Source organism: Hydra vulgaris, chromosome 06 (genome assembly GCF_038396675.1).
Source record: "Hydra vulgaris chromosome 06, alternate assembly HydraT2T_AEP".
NCBI lineage: Eukaryota > Metazoa > Cnidaria > Hydrozoa > Anthoathecata > Hydridae > Hydra > Hydra vulgaris.
The window spans coordinates 27,795,001-27,814,383 of record NC_088925.1 but is presented as its reverse complement, the minus strand read 5'-3'; the positions used below and the strand labels follow the sequence as shown (position 1 = coordinate 27,814,383).

The window sequence follows — 19,383 nt, the reverse complement described above, 5'->3', positions numbered from 1 at the left end:
ATGAAATAAATTAACCCCCATAATAAATTCCGGGTAATTTATTCCAGGTAACCCCCATAATAAATTCCCGGGTAATTTTTTACGCAACTCCCGTTGCGTAAAAAATTACCCGGGGAGTTAATCTATTTCGAAATAGATTAACTCCCCTTGAAATAAATTAACCCTTGTCGGCGAAACAAATTAACTCCCCATAATATTTTAACTCCCTTGGAACAACTTATATGAATTACAAAAAAAGTATTTTAACATGATGTTTTTCAAATGTGTTGTTTTTAAGTCTGTTAATTAGTTATTGATATGGATGTAAATTATATTTCTACTTATATTATATCATATATTAATAATGGCAATATATATATATATATATATATATATATATATATATATATATATATATATATATATATATATATATATATATATATATATATATATATATATATATAGGGGAAGTGGGGGCATTACAGCCCCCGTAACGTTTAGATTAATGAAGTATGAAAATAAAAACGGCATGCGTTTTTTAACAGTGTATTTTGATAAACACATCCTTAAGCTTTAAATTGCTGCAATTAAGAAAAAAATAAAACAGTTTTTGAAAATGTTATAACACAAAAATTAGACTTATTGAAAAAAACGGTTGTGCCCCTATAGCACCCTATAATGTATATATACATTTTAGGGTATATATATATGTATTTGTTTATATATATATATGTATATATACATTCTAGGGTGCACCCTAAAATGTGTATATATATATATATATATATATATATATATATATATATATATATATATAGGGAAGTGGAGTCATAACAGCCCCCGTAAGGTTTAGATTAATGAAATATGAAAATAAAAATGACCTGTGTTTTTTATCAGTGTATTTCAACAACCAACAACAACAAAAAAAAGCTTTTAATTTTAGCAATTTAGAAAAAAATGCAACAGTTTTTGAAAATGTAATTAAACAAAAATCGCTGGGGGTATACTTTTCGTGGTACAATTTCTGCAGGTGTATCATTTTTTGTTTCTACAGTCTTGTCAACTGTTTGAGCGCTTTTTCTTTTTTTAGTTTTTATAACCATCTTTTTTGCCAGTTCCGCTTATATGGTGAACTGGTGAGTATAGCTGTTTTGCTATATGTACTCACCAGTTCAGTTTATATGGTGAACTGGTGAGTATAGCTGTTTTGCCCTTTTGCCGTCGTTTGTGAGTTTGCTGAGTTTTCTCATTCGAAATACTTACAATTTCTGCAGGTAAAGCAATTGTAAAAGAAGCCAAAGATGTCGAAGACAAAGTTTCTAATTCAGAGCAAGACGTCAAGGATAACTCTTGCAGTGAAATAGTTTGTTTGAGACTTGGTAGTTAGATTTGGTGAGGATTAAGTGGACTTATTCCAGTCTTTCTAAGACAATTTACAGCTGTCAACATGTTTGCGGATTTCATAAAAGCTATTCCAAATAGTTCTGGAATCTGATATTTGGTCACAACTCTAGGATAATGTGTATGCGGCCAAATTCGAACTTTATTCGAATAGTTGCTACTAAATGGTGCTATGAAGGAGACATCTAGTGGCTGCAGACGGTGTGAACAATGTGGTGGAAAGCAAATAAAAGTAACAATTTTCACGTGCTTTTATTATGAACTCCATATTTTTTGTATGTGTTGCATGACCATCTAATAATAGCAGTACAGGTCTTTTTTTGGATGACATTACAAAGGACAGAAAATGGTTAAACCACTTCAAAAATATATCTGCTTGCATCCAACCACTAGAGTTATATGATGCAATAGTAATCAGAGGAGCTTTTTTGATAATATTAACATTCTAGGGAGCTCTAACACGGGGGAAAATAATCAAGGGGGGCACGTATATACCAGAGGCACTCATACACATTTCGATTGTTATGATTTTCCCTTGTTCAGCTGATGTTACAGTTCCAACTTGTTTTTTACCCCTCTTAGCAATTACTTTTGATACTTTTTTTGGTACTGAAGAAACTCCTGTCTCGTCAACATTATATATATAAGTATATATTATTTGGAGTTATGTTATTTTCATCTATGCTTTTAGTCAATAGTTCAAAAAATTTATTTACAGCAGGTCGATTAAATCCCATTGCTCTAGCTCCAGAAGTTCCCTCTGGCATACGCAAAGAAATAACAGGATTGTGTTTTAATAAACTTTCTGCCCACTAGCAGCCTGCCATTCCTGTTTTTTTGTTAAAGCTATGTGGTATCTTGTTCTTTTCAGCTAGCTAAAATGCCAATTCTCCCAAGTTTTTTATTGAAACTGGAAACAAGCGACTCTTGAGAAAAATTAGGTGTTTAGCTAACTCTTGCTCTTGTTCAAGGTTAAAAACTCATTTAAAATTCTCAAGTCTTTTTACTGCACAACTACTTAGTTCTAAACTCCCTTGCTGAAGTCTTTTTATTCTGTATCGCAGTGTCATTATTGGGATACAAAACATTAACGATTCCTTCTTATACCCTATTTCCTTCTTCATTACTGATTCAATAGCTGCTTTCATTGAATTTTCACCCCAGGATTGTCGATTAGTTAGACGTTTGTATTTTCTAATCATATTAGGTAACTGTATATATATATATATATATATATATATATATATATATATATATATATATATATATATATATATATATATATATATATATATATATACAATATACAATATGTACCGTCAACGGGGGTGACTATGAACAGCGGGGTGACTATGAACATCAGTACCAAGTTAACTAAAAGGTGAAACAACTCACACAATAGATCTAAATTGTGTGTTATGAAACCTAGTTTGAGGCTGCGCAAAATATTTTCCTTTTTCGGCTTTTCTTTATCGCATATCAACAGCATGATTTACATTGTTCGGGTAGTTTGTTGACTTATCAAGCTATACCTTAGGAAGCGCGTATCAAAACACTATAAAAGTTGCTACACATCAAGTTCAGGTACATATTGTTCTAATGAATTCAAAATTGAGGGTGTAGTTTGTCTGTAAATGTTTATTTGCTCATTTAAAAATAGCATTTTTTTTATCAAGAATTCGAGTTTTTTTTTATTAATTTAAGGAACTATGCCTCGAAATTACAAAAGAAAGGAAAATAGCCGAGGTTACAAAACAAATTACGCTCAAAAAGACTTACAAGCAGCAGTAAATAAAGTGAAAAACCACGGCTTTACTATCAGGAAAGCAGCCAAAGCTTATAACATTCCGCTAGGAACTCTCCATAAAAACGTAAAACTTGGAAATCAAGTTCCAAAAAAACACGGTGGACAAAGCAGACTTGACAGTTCTACAGAAAATTTAATTGTTCAAACAATTACTTATATGACAGATTGGAGGGTGCCTCTTAATTCTTTGGACATTCGACTTTTAGTTAAATGTTGTTGTGATAAAAAGAAAATAACAGACTTTATATTTAAAAATAATATGCCTGGTGTAGGTTGGGTTCAGTCTTTCATGAAAAGGCATTGTCTGACAAAAAGGGTTGGTGATAATGTAAAGCATAGTAGGGCTTTAGTCAATGAAGAAACCCTTAACCGCTATTTTAACAAATTATACCAAGAGTTAAAGGATATACCTCCAGAAAACATATATAATTATGACGAGACCAATATAACAGATAATCCAGGGTCCAATGCTGTTATTGTTCGTCGTGGACATGGACACCGCGTTGAAAACAAACAGGAACATTCAAAGAAATCAACTAGTATAATGTTTGCTGGTAACGCTGTTGGAGAATTTTTGCCGCCTATGGTTGTTTATAAAGCAACAAAATCTCTACCAGGGTTGGACTCATGGTGGACCACCTAGAACCGTATACGATATCACCACTAATGGGTGGTTTGATGGTAGAACATTTACCAGATGGTTCATGAAGATATTCTTGCCTATTGCTATTTTAAAAACCGGAACAACATTGCTGATTAATGATAATCTGGGTTCACATTTTTCTCCAAAAGTTATTGAAGCCACGATTCAACATGACATCAAGTTTGTAACAATGCCACCTAATGCAACTCATCTCTGCCAACCACTAGATGTTGCTGTATTTAGAGGGTTAAAGCAGTCGTGGAGGACAGTACTTTCAAAGTGGAGAGTAGAAAGTTGTATTAAAGGGGCTATTCCAAAAGAACAAATGCCTACTCTTTTAAACAAGTTAGTAAACACCTTGAAACCAGAAGCTTTAATTTCCGGATTTCGAGCAACAGGAATCTACCTTATCAACAAAACAGAGGTGATAAAACAACTTCCTGGAAAAAATAAAGACTCTGGTGGTAAAGACACTGTAATGGTTCTTAACGAATCCGTTTTAGAGATTCTGAAAAATAATCTAGGCTTAGGTACGAATCCAGTTGCAGTACGAAAAACACGCGGTCCAAAGGTTGAATCAGGAAAAAGAGTTCTTTGTTTAGATGAGTCAATGCCATCAAGTTAAACAGAGCAAAACAATAAAGATAGTGATTGGTACTGTGCTCTCTGTAACAAAAAATGGGTGGAGTTAAGCGACGACGTATGGATTCAATGCGACAAATGCAGCAAACCTTATCACCTCCAGTGTTGTGACCTTTTCTATGAAAAAGATCAATATTATAAGCTTGAAATATTGAAAAAATTGACTTTATATGCAGCCTGTGTGAGCCATGTAAGAACTTCGAGGATAGTGATAGTTGATGGTCTGTTATTTTTAAAGCAGCTTTGTAAATATTGTTGTAAATAGTAATGTGCTGAAAAAACTAGATTTTAAACTTAGTATGTTATTTTTTTCACATGAATTGATTTGAAATAAAAGACTCTACAACATATTAAAATACACTTTCTGTTATCTGTTTGATCTTTAACAGTATTCCTCCCCCCCCCCCCTAGCCTTACAACATGTTAGTCTATCCATAATCTAAGAAATAAAAACATTATGTCGTGTTCAAAGTAACTCCGAATCGGCTGTTCATTCTCACCTCGTTTTAAAAATACAAATATGCTTGTATAAAATAAGAAAATTAAAGTATTTACTTTATAATATTTATCAGGCCTAGAACTAATTTTGGAAGCTAGATAGTATAATGTTCTGTTAAAAAAAAAAATTAGCTGTTAGACAAACTGTATTGTTATATGATGCATAAATGTTTAAAAAGCGTTCATAGTCACCCCAGTTGACGGTATATATATTTTATATACATATATATATATATATACATAATATAAAGTGTGTATATGTATATATATATATATATATATATATATATATATATATATATAGAGAGAGAGAGAGAGAGAGAGAGAGAGAGAGAGAGAGAGAGAGAGAGAGAGAGAGAGAGAGAGAGAGAGTATAGTATAGATATAAACTCTATAACCTTAGACATTATTATTAGCAAAAGAGAATGGTTCGGAAGTATTAGTATCAAAACAATAGTAATAGTAATAGTAGATCAAAACAATAGTAATAGTATTGCACGAACTTCGGTTCGTGCAATACTATTACTATTGTTTTGATCTCCTTTTTATATATAAGATAAAGGCTTGTCAAAAATAAACAGTTATAAAGTAATTTTATTCAACGCTCACTAAATATTTATATATTATATATTTAAATATATATAATACAAAATATATTTTTTAAAAATTTTAGAATAGAATACTTACACAATTTTGTAGATATAATTTTAAGTTAAATTATTTAAAACGCGTATTAAAGGGAGTTAATTTATTTCAGTGGGGGTTAGAAATACTTAAGTCCCCGGTTAATCCATTTTGCTATATTTTAAAATAATTTAACTCCCGGGGTTAATTTATTTCGAAATAGATTAACCGGGGAGTTAAAATGTTTTAACCGGGAGTTAACTTTTTGGGGAGTTAATCTATTTCGCGTCACCGGCACAGACATATAGACATATATAGACACATGTTATTCTTTTTATTTTATGAGGTACATGCAACAATAACCATGAGTTTTTGTTGCGTGTTTCTTTTTATTAATTGCGCCTGCTGGATCATTAGTTAACTTATTTAGAAAGTTGTTTGTGAACAATTTTATGGTAAAATATTGTGAAGCAGATTTTAAAAGTTTTAAAAACCCTCTTTGAAAAACACTTTTTTTTGTATTTTTTTTTAACTGTAACTATATATAGCTACTACGATAATTTGTTTTCAAAGTTGTTTTAAAATTGTTTTATCTTGTTATTTCCTTAGCATATTGAAGTTTAATGCCATTGCAAACTTTGTTTAAGGCTAAGCACTCCCATCCGTAAAGAGGGAGGGGCATTTTTGAATGTCTATTAAAGTAGCCCAAAAGTTACCGAAAAGTATAAAATTGTATATAAAAAGACTCGATTGAATATTTACAGTATTTTACAATCTTGATTTAACGACGTTAATGGAAGGCAAAAAAAAATTTTTTGCTAAACTTAAACTAATTAAAAATATAGCAATAAAAATAAAGAACTAATTATTTCTAGGTCATAAATAAAAATAAAGAGCTAGTGATTTCTAGGTCATAAATTCCCCCACTATGTTTAAATAAGTGCTTTAAAGACTTGAGTTTCACTTGCCACAACCTTTCTAGGGCACTTTTGGCTATATAAAACAATAAACTAAAGTATTATGCTTCACTTTAAAGTGATTTAAATGTATACCTTAATTTTTCAACCAGCTCTGCCGATTGGGCGATTTGTGTGTGTGTGTGTGTGTGCGCGCGCGTGTGGGTGTGTGTGTGTGTGTGTGTGTGTGTGTGTGTGTGTGTGTGTGTGTGTGTGTGTGTGTGTGTGTGTGTGTGTGTGTGTGTGTGTGTGTGTGTGTGTGTTTTATAATATCATACTGAGCAAATTAATTTATAATTATTTTACTGAACATTTAGATCAAATGTGTTATCTTATGTCATTTTTAGATAAATTATTATAATCTAACTCAACAAGTGCATTTTATTAAAAATACGTACCTTTTATTAAAAAAATTTTAAATGCAATCTTTACACATATAGAATCCTTGTTTCTTTAAAACACGCTACAAAATAAATTTGTTAATATAAAAAAAAATTGTATTCTTTGCCTTTTGTGAATAATTTACAGCGTAGTTATAGAGAAATAAAAGCTAGAAATATGTAATAAACAACCTCAAAAGACTGGCAAACTCGGAAAACATCTACTTTTCATTGTTTCACAAAAGTAAAACTTTTACCGTAAAAGTGATATGTTATAAACTACTTTACCGATTAACTTAAACGTTTGTATTGTGGTTTATCCTCCTCCGGCTAATTGCCATATAGATGCCACATACCAAAGCCTGCAAAGACAATTTTAGCTCCCTAAAGAGCATCATAACCTGCTTCACAGACTAAGAGTAAGTGATTTTAAGAAGAACAAAGAATCATTGAGCAAAAGTCAGAAAAAGTCGAGTTAGAAAGATGGCATAGAGAAAGCAGACATATTAGAATGTGCAATATTAATTTCAATTTGCTAATTTTAACATTAAGTTCATTTTTTGCATGCGGGTTTTTATTGATTTGATATTTCATTATTGATGAAATATTTAAAGTATACCCAAATACTACGATGATAAAACGCATATTTTATAGTGTTGTTACGACTATAAAATAACTCGGCTGTTGACTAAATCGACTTATATATTTTCTAAAGTCGGCTAAAATCGACTAATACATTTTTAAAATATGTAAGGAGGGAGGCGTGAACTTCTGTTTAAATGCACTTTCGCGGGGCCCTGTGACAAGACCGTTAGGTCTTCTTGGGCACCTAAAACAAAACCTAAAATGAAATTAAAAAAATGTGTTACACAGCCAAGTCAATTAACAAAATAAATTAACAAAAACGCCCACATCATAGAGTTTGAAACTTTTATAATCTTATTAAATTGCATTTTGTGTTGACATTTAAATACACCATAATGTTAAGTGTTTATTTAAGAGAATATTTATAGCTTTAATCTTTTTTAAAGTAAAATCTTTGAGGCTTAATAAAACACCCGTTTTACGAGTTAAAGTTAGATGCAATTTTGTTGCTAAAAAAAAGCTTTTCTCTGGTTGTAAAAATACATTTAAACATTTTTAAAGATGTTTCATTCGACTTGAATTTTGCCAGTTTGTAGAGTGTTGTAAACTTTACAATACTGCATCATTAATTCAAATCTGCCCATTTTTGACTTAACTTCTATTGCCAGTATACCCACGATATACACTTTAATGTACCAAATCGGAACCCTTTAAATAGGAAGTGTCGCTGAATATTTGGCTACCGAATATTTGGTGCTTTGGCGGAGCGTCTAGCCTAATATTCTGTATTCGGCAAAACCACTATCCGTGACATCTCTAGTTAGTACATGCTTTTGTTTTTAAATGAACAAACAAAAATAAAAGGTTAGAAAGTTAATTCAAATGACAAGACAAAATGTACTTAAGATTTTCAGTCAACTAAATCGACTTTTAGTTGACTAGTAGGAAGTCTATATTCGATTAAATCGACTATTCGTTTTTTCTTAATCGACTAATTTCGGCTTTTGACTACTTTTATTCAATTTAGTCGAAGGTCATAACAACACTAATATTTTTAAAACAAAAAAAATAGATTTTATAAAAGTATTTAAGTTTATTGCAATAAAAAATTGAGCAAAATTTTTGGAAATTTTTAATCCTAGCCAACGGTAATAGTTATTTAAAAAATTACAAACAAGCAAACAAGTAAAACTCTTTTCAATTACACTGGGTAAAAAAACTTCTTTGGAAAACTGAAAGTAGTCAAAAATTTATCAGAAAAATCAGGAAAAAAAAAAACTAGACTCAATTTTCCACATCTCTGCCAACTGAAAATGCTAGAACAGTTGTCGTCAAAAAAGTGACAAGATGTAAATGAAAAATTGGCGACAGCATTTTCTGGTGAACAAAGAATGAAGCTTTCATGTGGGTTAAGTTCGGAAAACGGGTTTCAATTAAGTATCTAAGTTTAATGAAATACATCTGGATGATCAAAAAGTGCTTCTCAAGAAGTCTCCTTACCAAATTCAATACAACGCATTCAAATAATCAGAGACTAAGATAAAGAAAGCAGTGCCAATTTTAAATTTGGCACCATAATGGAGTCATAATGAATTAAAATAAATTTGAAAAAGTTTAAAAATCAAATGTACTGACGTCATTACAAAAGTCAGGAAAAGTTATTTCAAAAAGTGTCATCCAAACAGTACGGAATGAGATTTTACTCATCCTTGAGTGCAGAACAAGATATAACAGTCTACTGGCACTAATTCAATAGTTCCTGTCAAATAAAATATTTAATCAAAAAAGTATCGAAAGTCACTTATTTACAATTGATTTGCAGTGATGATGATGTAGCAATGATGACATTTTATTCAACATTGTTTCTTCACAACCAATCAAATAAGCAGCAAAAGATTTTCTTACTACAAAGAAAAATTTCAATTTTTTATGAAAACAGACTAAAACAACAAGATATAACTCTTTGCAACCCTATAAAAATGCAATTTTGAAATAGTTTTAAGAGAAAAGCAGAGCAATTTTGTATGGTTGAACAAATATATATTTCAAATCCGGAATAGTTATCTGGAATTGAAGAGCATAAAGTTTTCATTATTTTTTTATTTAGTCTGTTTGTAAAATATTGTATAAGACTATTAAAAAATTTTCGTCTAGTCTAAATAAATTCAGCTTACTTGTAATTTGTTTGAGAAATGCTAAGCGCAAAAATATTGAAAAAAGTTTATGTTTGAGTTAGTAATTCAATATTAGGCCAAAAAAAACGCCATAGTTTAAGGGATAAGTTGAAACCCATTTTATTAAATAATATTTTTTTTAATGCACTAAAAACCATTTCTCCTTCAAGTTTCAAGTTGTTTCATCTTTTCATTTCTTATCACACTACAAAATCAATTAAAACGGTGGTTTGGTAACTTATTATGCGACTTATTGTTTGTAAAACATTTTAATTCGTTGCAGTGCCAAAATTCATAATAAAACAACATAAAAAATTATTGTACTTATACATTTATGATTTGGTCTTAATTTCCTTTTTTTATTAGAAAAGTTTTATTTTGCTATTATATTTGCTCTTTTCCTTCTCTAGCCATTTATTTTAAATGTTATTAATAATTTAAAGTAAGGATTAAGTTAATAAATTAATTATAATTTATCCTTATTTCTTTTAGATATCGCAATTTATGATAGAGAAAGTGAAACAGTTTAACTTTTTTAACACACTTTGCACTTTTATACCTATAATTGTATGGCTTCCTAAATACAACTTGAAAAAGCTAAAAGGTGATTTAATTGCCGGTTTAACAGTTGGAATTATGGTTATCCCACAAAGTATTGCATTTGCAAACTTAGCAGGTTTGCCAGTACAATATGGTTTGTATACATCCTTAACTCCTGGACTAATTTATTGCATTTTCGGAACATCTAAAGACGCAAACGTTGGAGCTACAGCCACAATGTCTTTGTTTACACACAACATTAATACAACAAAAAGCCCTATAGGCGCATCTCTTCTTGCTTTTTGGTGTGGGATTATTTTAACAGCCGTTGGAATTTTTAAATTAGGATTTGTGACTAAATTTGTTCCTTTCACAATAATCAGTGCCTTTGTTTCTGCAGCTTCTATAACAATTGCTATATCGCAGTTTCCTAATCTATTAGGAATTAAAGGTGCACCGACAACCTCGTTTCTAATTCTCGATTATCTTAGACAAAAAATTAAACTAACTAATAAATATGACGTAACATTAGGAATAATATGCATAGTCTATCTTGCCTTTTTTATGTGGCTGTCAAAAAGAAAACTAAATAATTCACCCAAAAGATTTGCTATGGCACGCAAATTACTTAATAAATTCATATGGGTAGTGTGTTTAGCACGATTAATTCTGGTATGCTTTTTTTCCGCAATTGTTGCTTATATTTTTTTTATAAATGGAAAAACACAGCAATTTACGTTAGCAGGAACTTTGACAAAAGGAATGCCTAAATGTCAGGTACCATATTTTATTAAAAAAATTTTACAATTTGATAATCACAAACTTGTAATGTTTAAAAATATTTCACAACTATGGTTTTCGAAAATTCTACTAGAACAAAATTCTATCAGAATTCCTTTAAAAACTTTCAGAATAATTTATCAACCATTTTTGAGTTATTTAAAAATCTTATTAAAATGTTTTACGGCAGCTTAAAAATTATTTTTTAAATAGATTTAGAATTCATTTTTAATTTTTTTTTTTTTTTTACTTGACAACGATTTCAATATTTTTAGAGTCCTTTTGCTACAGCACAACTAGGGAAAAATGTCACTATGTCTACAAGTGAATTTACCCGCGAATTTGGTATATCTATTCTTGTTTTGTCAATGATTCAATTCATTGAACAATATTCAATTACAAAAGGGTTTGGGCGCAAGTTTAATTATAAAGTAAGTGCCCGACAAGAACTTATTGCACTTGGTATGTGTAATATAGCTGGTTCTTTTTATGGAGGCTGGCCTGTAGCTGGTAGTTTCTCTAGATCAGCAGTAAATTCAATGAGTGGCGCCCAAACACCATTAGCAGGTATTTTTTAGATTTGATTTATTACTAAAATTGTATATAATTAATAAGGAGTAAATGATAATAATCTTTAAGCCTATATTAAAATAACCATGCACTAAAATAAATGTGCTCTAAAATAATCTCTGTTTTACAAAATTTATAGAGATATGGAACGTTTTAGCGACGAATGCAGCATTTTTTGATGTCTGAATAAACTCCAAATGTTTATACTTATGTCAAATAAAGATGCTTTGCAAAAATTGCAATGATTGGAGCCCACGTAATAAAAAGCCGTGAAATTCTCGAAATTTTACGTAGTTTATTTGTTGTTTAACGTTTTTACTTAAGTTTAGAGTTAGATAGTTGGATATATATATATATATATATATATATATATATATATATATATATATATATATATATATATATATATATATATATATATGTATATATATATATATATATATATATATATATATATATATATATATATATATATATATATATATATATATAAACTTATAATATAAATTTTATGATTTTGTTTGCAATGTATAATAAAGGGGATTTTGCTTATAGTATAGTTAAGATAAAGTGTCTCATTAAAATTGTTCTCGATTTATAAACAATTTTTATTAGCAGGAAAGGAAAATGGTTATATTAGTTGTTATAATGTTATCAGTTAAAGAAGTTGACATGTTGTTACTCTTGTTAGTCAACTAATTAATTGAATTGCATCGTTCTAAAATCATTATAAAACTTTGTTGTTGTTGTTATTAGTATGATAACAACTCAAATTTACATTATCCGTTAAGTGGTTTAACTTAATTTATTTCAACCATTTTTTTTTAAATATCTTTACATAAAAACGTACTTTAGTTTTCGGTTATTCCAGATGCCCGATAACAGCAACTTTTTTTATGAGATGATGGTAATAAGTTATATTTTTAAAATGTAATTATTGTTGTCAGGGATACATATATCAGGGCTGAATATTGCAAATGTTGTATAAAAGTAAATATTCTCAGATGATTTTCTAAAAAATTAACAATGTTTATATATTTGTATATGAGTTTTGAAAATATAAGCTATTTAAATGAGTTGCGTTTGGTCCTGGCTTTGAGGTTTTGAGACTCTTTTGAGGCTTTTTTATGAAACCTAACTTGTATCTATAGATTTTTTTTAATCATTTTTATTTTTTTGTATTTAATTTAAATTTTGTTTTTAACTAGAAAACTAGTTATCAGATAATTCGTTTTCTATTTTAAATTTAAGTTTAGCGATAAAAATTTGTCTTTTTCTTACCATATCCATGTTGTTAACTTTTCTTATGAGCAAATTAGATAACTTTAATTAAAAATTTATCATACGTAGTCGCATTATTATAAGACAATTTCATAAAAGTTCTTGTAAGTTTTATGGAAAATACATTTTTCCACAAAACCTACAAGACGTGTAAATTTCAAGACCTGTAAGTATCAAATCTCTTGGTTCTGAGCCAGATATGCGACATTAATAATTGGTTATAAGCTGGCTTTGGCTATATAAGCGACATTGATAAATCACTCTCTGATAGAATCATTAGGTCGTCTCAGAGAATCATAATAACCAAAAAAATTTTTTTTTTGCTGAGTTACTTACTACACGCAACATTTTTAGTTGCTAAGATATCTTCTTGTAAGGCGCATGCCGCTATTGCTTATATACTGCTATTTCGCGAGTATGCGGAAGAAACTAAACTGGCTGGTACGTTAGCGAACTAACGCAATACTGTGCCCAGCACTTTTAAATTGTTTATTAAAAGAATATTTCTCTCATCAACAAACGCATTGTCAATTAAATGTTTTGATGATTTTTTATGTTTTTTCAGCAAATATAACTTGTTTAGAGTTTTTTAAATGATTATCGGTTTCTCACCATATGATTCACTAACTTGAAGAAGGGGACATGTCACATAAAGTTTTTTTTTTAGAAACTAAAAAAAACTGTATAATAGGCAAAGAAGATAATGTTTCACTTATATGATGATTGTTTTTAATTTATGATATAGTGTGTTATGTATTGAGTACTTAAAAAAAAGTTAAACTTTATTATTGGTCCCTAAAAAATACAATTTTAATTTTGGATATTTTTATTCTTTTTTCAGTTAACATGTTGACTTTTTTAACATGTTGGTTTTTTTAACATGTTGATTGACAGTTTATTATGTAAGTAATTAATAAAAATGAAAATAAAATAAATGCACAAATTAAATATGTTTTAATAAAGAAACCAAAGTAAATACAAAACATTAAGAATAAGGAATACAGTTTATTTGATACAATTTTAAAGAGCTACTGGGATGAAAGAACTCTTTAGTCCTCTTCTATATTACTACCCCTTCTAGATGGAAGTTCCAAAATGGGTTCTCAAAAAGGCAAAAATTCTGCAGGTATAAATTTGATTGTTTTTCTGATACATTCCATCATAAAAGCAAGGATTGGAATTTTTTACAAATAAGTCTTAGATGTTGGCATGCTTAGATCACGAGTCTTTTTCTTTCTCAAATCAATTTTTTTTTCGATGAAGCTATCAATGAATTCACTGCATGTAACTTTACCTGGTGTTTGATTGTTCATGTAAAATTAATGAAAAGAAGAAATTGCAAATTTTAGAAGTAGTTGACCTATCATATGAGTCATTACTAAAAGTCTGCCTTTTAAGTAAAAACTTCATTAACTCTACCGAAGCCATAAAAAAGCGCAGAATTGTGTGGTTTATGTTCTGGCCCCCAGGTATCAGCAAAAACGTACAATTTCTTCACACTTGGATTTACAAAATTTTGCAAATAATCATGTATGAAACTGCAAATTTCGTTTGGGCCTTTTTGTCCATCAAACTCGCAATGCGTGAAGCAAACCATATTTTCTGACTTGATGTTATGAAAAACAAAAGTATTGACGGTTAGTTGACGGATATAGTACAAATCCTGTACTCTGATGGTTGGTAGTGATACATTAGCCATAAGGTTGATAGATATGCCAATCATCTGTAGGGTAAATCTCCTTGACCAAATCAAGAGAGTTTTTGCTCATCATTTGTGCACGAGTAATTCGGTGCTCTTAATTTAGGTGCTCTTTTAGCATTCTCATTAAGAGAACTGCTTTTAATTTTTGAATTAAGTTATTCATACTGAGCACAGCAATCTTTTGCTGGTCTTTCAAATCTCAAATTAAAATTTCATTAAAATAATTTTGAAAATATTTAAGAGAAAAGTTACCGTTATCAGGATAATTTGTTTTATGCACTTTATACATAGTTTTTACTGAATAACTAGCATCAAGATATTTTATTATTTTACCAAGGTAATCAGAATCATGTGTGGGAAAAAAATCTTTGTGATCATGAATGCTCCAAACTACTTCTAATGACACTGAATTGCTTCTGTTCCCACGCTTTTCACTCCATTAAGAGGAATCTTGTTTATTAATTGCAGTTCAGCAAGCCTTTCAATTTTATTTTTTTTTAATATCGTAAGCGAGTACGAAACATTTCTTTCAAACAACTTTTTTCGATCCACCAAGGAGTAAAAGATATTTTAATGTTATTGAATTTTGCTTTTTCAAAAATTCAGGAGTTTTAGTCCTTTTTCTTTTACGACTTCTAGATTGTAATTCTATCATCCGTTGTATATGTAAATCCTGTTCATTTTTTGAAGGAGTATTGTAGAAACTATCCATAATTTTTCCTTTGCATCAGTTGAAAATTTATTCAAATAATTTGATTTGCAACTGCAATATATAAGTGAGGTTAGAAAACCTTTACAAGAATAAACAATAATTTTATTTAAAATCAAACAAAATACAACACTTACCAACTGATTGTAGCTACAATTTTTTAACGACATTTTTTTTATAAGTGTATATATATGTGACTATTATATATATGTGACTATTAATAACGTCTTTCTTTCTTTTGTTTTGCAGAGAATTTCTTTTGCTTGTTTTGCGTGAATTTCTTTCTTTTATTTTGCGGAGAATTACTTTGACTTTCTGCACTAGACATAAGCAATTAAAACACAAAAATTGTTACGATAACCCAGATAAATCAACAAGTGTTTGTTAAGTTTGACATTGGCACTTCTTATTATGACATTAAAGTACAGTGCTGCAGCGGTATTTTTACAAATCATTAACTTTAACTATTTTTACTGTAAAAACAGGACATGTCCCAGACATGTCTTCTTTTTACAGTACAAGATATTTTTCGATTAACTCGTTTTAAATATGAGCGAGTGGTTTCCTTTTTGGTCTAAACATGCGCTTTTAGAAATACTTTATACTAATATAAAAATCTCCATTTTGAAAAAAATAAGGTATGTCCCCTTTTTCACGTGAGCGATTCATATATATCTCGAACCTCTGCTGCGTGTATTTTTCTATCACTTGATAGTATTAAACTTTGAATTATTCCTATTTTCCTCCGCTAGTAATGTTAGCATTTCTTCATTAGTAGGCCTTGCTGTATCTAGGATTTTCTTGAGAGTTTATTTAGTAATTTGTATTATGTTTTTGAAGAACCTCCCGCCAAGGAGCTGCAGGAATATTTAAACTCCAACAAATACGTTGCAAAACTTCGAGTAGAAAAATTTTAGCTGTTGTCACTAATGAGTTGAAAGGGTGTACCAAAGCATCCAATAAATCGACAAAGACCGCGAATGCAAGATGACAATTAAAATGATAATTTATCTGAGCTTATTAATTTAGGAAAACTGAAAATGGTAGGTTTGACAAAATTAAAACTTTTGATAATGAAATCTCAGTATTAATTGACGTCACAGGTGTGCTACAAACTACCGATAGTTTGACCATTGATTTTAAGTTTTAAGCGAGAAACTTGTGATAAACGATTATTTAAGTAAATTTTCTACCAAGTCCAATGATGTTCTATATCTACATTTAAAGCTAGTAAAACAATTGAACTTCCTACTTTCTTCCTAATGTAGAGCACTTGAACGAGCTAAATTCTTCTGACTCGTTTACTCTTTACTGCTAGTACGTTCCATTTCAGTAAAAATTCAAATAAACATCATAAAAAAACTGATAGTTATACGCAAGATAATTCTTATTTAACTTTGTGTGTGTTTTGCGATAATAATCACAAATCGCAACAGCGCAAAATAGTAACAAGTCTTACGGCTAGAAAAATGATTTTAATTAATGACTTCAGTTGTGAGTACTTATTTTCTTTTTTTTCTTAACCTATTCTTTAACCAACTAAAAGCGTTTTATTACAAATAGCGTTTTTTGCAGTTAAGTTACAATACTCCTGAAACATGGCTGGTGCGTTAGCAAACTAACGTTTTATCACACATCAAGTTAAAGCTCATCATTTTTTACAAGTGTTTGGATTTGGTTTTGGTGAAAATCTTCTAAAGTAATTCAATTTCTAACTTTTCTTGATTTATGTAGATGGCGTAACCAGTGTAGTTGAAATTAAAAATGTTACAAACCTGGAGTTTAATACTGAAATTTGATATTTAATAATAAAATAATAAAATATTTAATAATTTGATAATAAACATTTAACAATAAAGTGTAGAGATGAAGATTAGATACTAGATAATCGGTATCGTGTAAGTTGATACCGAAAAAGACGGTCTCGTATCGTGTGTTATCGCTTATATACTAATGTCTATACCAACAGTATCGGTTCGATACCACACGATACCGAAAAGGATGGTCTCGTATCGTGTAGTTGTGCTTATATACTAATTTTGATACCATCAGTATCTATTCGATACCACACGATACCGATAATAAAAAGTATGGTATGGTATCGAATGGTCACTTGGTCACAGTTATAAAAAGAAAAAAAAAATTAAAATGTGACCTTTTAATTTATTATTACTTTATCTCTACCACTTTCGTGTAAACATTTTATAAAAGTCTCTTAAATATTTTGATGAGAATTACGTGGTTTGTCGAGTTTAATAGTTTTTAATTAATAATTTTTGTTAAAACATTGTTAATTACTCACTTGTCCAATTTTACCTACTGGCTGTCCTACTTTACCCCAGTAACACAGTTCCTCTAAAACTAAAAATAGTATATTGTAAAGTTAATATTTTGTTGTAACCTGTTTTCAATCTTAGGGGATGTAAAATCTTTTTTTTTTTTTTCGTTTGTATTTTTTAATTGTTGTACAGCTTTAAATAACCAATAATAAAAATAATAATATAAACTTACAACGATAGAAAATATAACAAATATAAACAAGGTATCTGAAAGAAGATCGCAAAGATCTTGTCGTCAGAACCTTAAGCATTTAACAAAGATAAGATAAAAAAATAATAAACTTTTACAAAAATGCAAGGTAAATAATCTGTGTCTGAAGAAAGATCAAGAGGATCTTCTCATCAGAATTTTATATTAGAATAAACCAACATATAAATTAAAAAGTAAAAAGTATAAGAACAATAAATAAAATAAGTAGGAATAATTTTATTTAAACAATAAAAAAAGTAGAACAAAATATATTTTTAACTTTTACTTATAACAACTCAATATATTATCTAATGAAAGAATGAGGTTTTTCAGTTTTTATTTTAAAAAGGAAAAAAGTTATAGCTACTTCAAAATTAAAATTCGGCAAAACAATTTTATTCCAAAGGTGTGGCGCCCGATACAAAATACAATGCAAACTCTCGTGAAGACCGGAGCTGCGGTACCAAATGATATTGTTGTAATCGGTATCGGTATCAAATGATACAAACATAACCAATACTTTCGACACCAGTATCATGTGATCTCGATATTATTACTGTAAGGCATCGCACCGAAACCAGACAATAAACCGAGACTCGATACCAATTTTCTGAATATTTTGAATATGTAGTAGGTGAATTAAGTAATTTATAGTTTTTCTAGATTTGAGTTGTTTTTATTTAGTGGGAAAGTTGAAATCCAAGAAATGTATGTAAACAAATAAATTTTTTCTGTAACCAATTAAAAGTAAAAAATTTCTTTATCCAGATTTTTTTCATTTTGCTAGTTTCCCATACATTTTTATCGTAGCAATAGACACCAATTGGTAATGGTTGAAAGTATATGTAACGGTTGGAAAAAACAAGAAGACAGGAATATGTATGAGCTTGAAAAATTTTCTTACAATAAACTTTTTAATAAAAACGTAACCAGAACTTATAAAAATCTGATAATTCGCCATATAATAACATTAATAATGCGGCTAAACTAATTGCTAAAGACTTAGGTATTGACAACAGAATGGAATGTCTTGCAATGAATACCGCGTTTATAACGATAAAGGATTACAAAGATGATTTTGCCAACAATACTAAATGTCGAATAATTAACCCATCTAAACCAGAACTTGGAAAAGTTTGTAAAATTTTACTGGAAAACATCAACAATAAAGCGAGAAAAGCTACCCTTGTAAATCAATGGCATAATACGAATGATTTCACTTATTCAGGCCAAACAATTTACAGAAATTTCAGAAAATACATTATTATTAATATTTTAAGATATTATTAATCACTTAAGAAAATCGTTAGGGAAGACCGGGGCAAGATGAAGAGCGGGGCAAGATGAAAAATGTCCTAATTTTTCAGTTTCTCAATTGGTGGCAGCACAAACAAAACAATGCATGCTCCCATATCGGCCGTTCGTTTAACAACAGTGTAAAAAAGGCCGAAAGCGCCATTTTTGTTTTAGTTGTGAAGCTTTGTTTATTTACCGCTGACACGTTATAACTTTTATGCATGTGTAAATAAGCTCTGCTGCCGAAACAGGTACGATATTTCGTCTATCTTTCAAATTTTGAA

The 19,383-nt window shown here is 29.6% G+C and overlaps 1 protein-coding gene across 3 annotated transcripts in view; it reads left to right on the top strand.

The window, feature by feature from the left end:
• LOC100208526 (sodium-independent sulfate anion transporter) overlaps positions 1 to 19,383 on the top strand; it is a 37,942-nt gene that overhangs the window by 5,259 nt on the left and 13,300 nt on the right. For all 3 annotated transcript variants that reach the window (XM_065799773.1, XM_065799774.1, XM_065799775.1), the window contains exons 2-3: positions 10,185 to 11,009; positions 11,288 to 11,579. In XM_065799773.1, the coding sequence (XP_065655845.1) occupies positions 10,185 to 11,009; positions 11,288 to 11,579 (1,117 nt within the window). The remainder of the gene's footprint in view (positions 1 to 10,184; positions 11,010 to 11,287; positions 11,580 to 19,383) is intronic.